This window comes from Capra hircus, unplaced genomic scaffold (assembly GCF_001704415.2).
Source record: "Capra hircus breed San Clemente unplaced genomic scaffold, ASM170441v1, whole genome shotgun sequence".
In the NCBI taxonomy this organism is placed as follows: Eukaryota; Metazoa; Chordata; class Mammalia; order Artiodactyla; family Bovidae; genus Capra; species Capra hircus.
The window spans coordinates 8,981-13,111 of NW_017216552.1; the positions used below are offsets into that span (position 1 = coordinate 8,981).

General features: G+C 56.6%; 1 protein-coding gene across 1 annotated transcript; it reads right to left on the minus strand.

The window, feature by feature from the left end:
• Positions 1-442: 442 nt before the first annotated feature.
• On the minus strand, positions 443-2,057 carry LOC108635471 (ubiquitin carboxyl-terminal hydrolase 17-like protein 6). Its single transcript, XM_018045595.1, is given in 2 exon segments — positions 443-1,707; positions 1,710-2,057. Coding segments are annotated over 2 exon segments (1,599 nt in total). The 5' UTR covers positions 2,044-2,057.
• Between the last annotated feature and the right edge of the window lie 2,074 nt (positions 2,058-4,131).

A 4,131-nucleotide genomic window follows, 5' to 3' on the forward strand; every position in this document is an offset into this window, starting at 1 on the left:
TCTCCTTGCTCGGCTGGCTGTGAGCGTTCTGTGAGGCGTCTCCAGGCCGCGTCACTCACCAGAGGCCAGCGGTGCGGCCAGGGACTGGAGACGGGGGAAGAAAGGCAAAGCCACACCCAAAGTCCCATCCAGAGAGGACTCTCCCACCCTCGCAGAAGTGGCAGGCCCTGGCACCGTGCTCAGACCCGCTCACGCACCCCATTCGCTCCGCCGACTTCCCAGCAGAGCCAGCCCTCGAGAGCTGAGCCGCTCGGGCACAAACCCGTTCCAGGGAACACTGAGACCCCGGGCACGCTCCAGGTACCGCCTGTTCCCCGGAGGCCGCATCGTCCTCACCGCCAGAGAGGAACTCGCTCCTCCTCGGCACTCTTGCTGCGTCGCCCAGGGCGGGCCGCACGCAGAGTGTGCCTGGGCGTCTGCACGCATGTGCATCAGAGCCGGCCTACCGCCACAGCCCCAGAGATGGCCGCGGCTTCTTGTTCCTCCCCTTGGTCGCTCTGGCCCTCCCGCTGGCACAAGGGCCGTGGCCGACGTCCGTCGGCCCCGGAGGCGGGGTGTCCGTGCTGGGCCGGTCGAGCCGGTGGTGCTCCTGTGCGGGCGGCGGGCGGTTTCTCCCTCCTCCGGGTCTGGACCGGTGAATCACGACTGCGCCGGCAGGCAGGGCAGCCTGGATCTTGCGCAGCTCCAAGGCCGGCTTCGCTCGGTTGTGTTCTTGCAGGCGTCTCCACTGCTCTAAGCTCATCCCTTCGGCCTCTGTGTCCCCCGGGGACTCCTGCGACCCAGGAGCTCTGCCGCTGGCGTCTCCTGCAGGCTGCCCGGGGTCTGCGGGGTCAGCCCCGAGGGGGGCCGCTGCCCCTCCCCCAGCGCCCCCTTCCCACGCACCCTCCCGGGCGTAGAACAGGACGTAGGCGCTCTGGCTCAGGGCAGCAGTCTCGTCACAGGCGGTCACCTTGGCATCGTCCATCTTATACCATTGGCCGTTGCCGGCTCGGACGTAACAAAAGTAGTGTCCTCGCTCACAGCTCCACCCGGAGTGCACCAGCACGGCATAGAGCACGTAGCCCAGTGGCCCTGCCTTCCCCTCAGACGTGTAGGGCTGCACGTCCAGGCGCTGGGGATAGCGCACCTCCTGAGCCCTTTTGGCCCCGCTCAGCTGTGTGAACCGCTTCAGCACCAGCACCAGGACCTGGGACGTGCTGTGCAAAGTCAACCTCTTGGTGGCAGGCACCTTCCGGAGACAAACGCCACAGTCATAGGCATTTTCCGCCTCCAGCTTCTCGGGCTTGACCAGCTCTCTCAGAGCTTGCTCCACACTCTGAGCCGCCGTGATATCCAGGCTGACGTCCAGATGAGGGTCGAACGTGTCCGAGACACCGAGGCAGTGGAGACACTGGATCCGAGACCTCCACGTCCCGCCGAAGATCTGACGGACGACGCTGGTGTCCTCGGAGGCGTGGCCCGACGGCTGGGATGCACTCAGGCACCCTTGCTGCATGCCATTCAGAGTGAACATCAGAAACTCGTGGGCATCTTCCTGCTGGTGTCTGTGGAAGCCCGCCAGCAGGTCCTTGCGGGGCCGGATCACCTCTCCCGCGTGAAGGAGGGCTCGGGTCACGTGAGCTCGCATGGCACAGAGCGTGCAGGAGCTGCCGGCCGGACAGAGGGTGGCGTGCTGCCGGGACACCAGCCAGCTGGCCAGGGGCGCGTGTGGCTCAGACACTGCAGCGCCGCGTTCACGTAGCAGGTGTTCCCCAGATTCTGAAGCCCAGCGCCCACCCCCCACGGCCCCCTCCAACTCAGGGCGACTTTCTGGCCAGGCGCCAGCCCCGCTGACCCAGGAGCCAAGTCACCCCGCTGGGGGCGCCCGACTGCCGGCGACGGCCCCTCAGGGACAGAGGGTCCCCGAAGGGCATCCGCACCAGCGGCGCTGGCCCGACAACCTCGCCCTCCGGCTAAGACGTTGAAGGGAGCCGGACACGCACCTCCCCCGTGCTCAGAAGCAGCCCCCGGGGCTCTGCAAACAAGGCCCACGAGGGTTTCCATCTCCTACCTGCAGCTGCACGCCGATGCCTCCCTTCCCTCACACCGTCGTCTCCAAAAAGGGCCTTGGCCCCGCCCCCTCGGTCCTCTGGAGGCTTTCCCAACGGCCCCACCCCCGCACGTGCAAGCTCCTCATTCGCTGAGGCGGCCGAGGCCTGCCCACTCCCACTCCCACCATCCAACCACCGACACTTTTCTCGGGGAATTCCCCCTTGATGAAGCCCTGCCCGAGCCACCCCAGGAGATCCCACCCATGACACTGTCATGTGGAAGAAATCTGTTAACCAAGTCTGCAGAACTCAATGGGCTCCGTAGTCTTTCTCGAGCATCTACTTCCAAAACCAGAATCTGTCTGTGTTACTATTTCATGACTTTCACCATCTCCTCTGACCTTAACTGGGTGCTATTCCTGACCACTTTTTCTGGAGAAAATCATCTTAGCCTATGCTAATAAGTCTCCTGTAGATGAGAGTAATATTTCCAATCAAAACCCCCTCTGTTAGCATTATATCTTCTTGGCAAATATATCCAGACTGTTGCAGCTAATCATACGATTTTTACAGCCTCCCTACTGTGAGAGACATGGAAAGCCTAAAACATAGAGCCTTTCAAGGTATTAAAAGTTATTTGAGAAGTACTAGGCATAGGATTTCATTATTGGGCCAATGCATGTTGCTAAGTTCCCATATCTCTAATCCACTGTGCACCTGGAGTGCATTAGTTAACATAGTTGGAAAGTAAGAAAAACAGGTGTAGCCTGAAATTAACCACATCAGACTTTTGAGCTAATTGTTCTTTCTTGTAACTCACTGCATCTTTGCTTCGTGAGAATGTAACTCTGATACTTTCTGAGGCGATATAGATTAGAAATATAAGAAAAAATATTTCAAGGGAAAATAAGTTTCTGGTTGAACAGCCTTTATCAAAAGAGGGTCATAAAATGTTCACAGGCCTCCAAGGCCAGAAGATAATGTACAGAATATTGTTTTTTGGAAAAGTTTGCAGAAATAATATTGGTTTCGATAAAGACAAAATAGATGTAATGTTTGGGCTGACTCTGTATGACTTTGCATCTTTCATTTCCCTCTATGTACAAGTAAAGGTATAAAAGACCCTTTTGAAAATAAAAACAATGGGCCTCACTTGAAGAAGCTTGGTCACCACGTGTTTTTCTTTTTTCTCTGTTTTTCTCTCTTACTTTCTTTTTCAGGCTGATCTTTGGAGCATAGAAGCTCCCGGCGTTCACTTATCTGCCCGGGTTTCTAAGATCTGAACGGGAAGACGTTCTGCATCTTCATTCCCTTGGGAGACCAGGAAGGCACCTGTGGCCTCCGTGAACGGGGCAAACTTCTGGTCTCGAAGTTTTACTGACTTTCTATGGAAACCAAGGAATATCAGCCTCTTTCTCTCCTCTATTTTCTTATCTACAATATTCTTTCCTTATTTCTCTCTCTAAATCATCTGCCGAGGCCACTTTTCCTTCAGGTTCCCCTGGATCCTGCGGGGGCTGGACCCCGGCAAAGCCCCACACGCACTTCTGACCTGGCCGCCTGGGCCAAAGGGCTCTGGATGCGAATGATTCGGGGGCATTGGCCTTCCAGCCTTGCCCGCTAGAGATTCACTGCAGGCCTTCCAAGTTCAGCACACAAATGCGGACTGCAGAGGAATGCCGTGGGCTCACCATTCACATCCTAACACACTTCTGGAAACATGTCTGCCCACTTACCCTCTCCCCTTTAGGGGTCTCCCAACCCCAGACCCCTGCCTGAGGACAATCCCTCCCAGACAGCAATAAACCCTTTCTTCAACTTTGCTCTCCAGTGAGGTCCACTCTGATTTCAATGCTTCTCACTGGACACTCTTCTAGCGTTCAGGGTCCTGGCCCAAAAGATGCCGGGAGAGGGGCACATATGCTTTTCTCCCTTCAGGGCAGTTGGTCAAGCCCCAAAGCGAGCTCATTCCGAAAGACATAGGCTTGCTGCAACTTTGGATTCATTGCTTCAGCTCCTTTCCTCTCTCCCTGTCTTTTTTGTTTTCCTTTTTGTTTCTTTCCTTTTTTGTTTTTGCTTTCTTCTTTAATCATGCTTATAT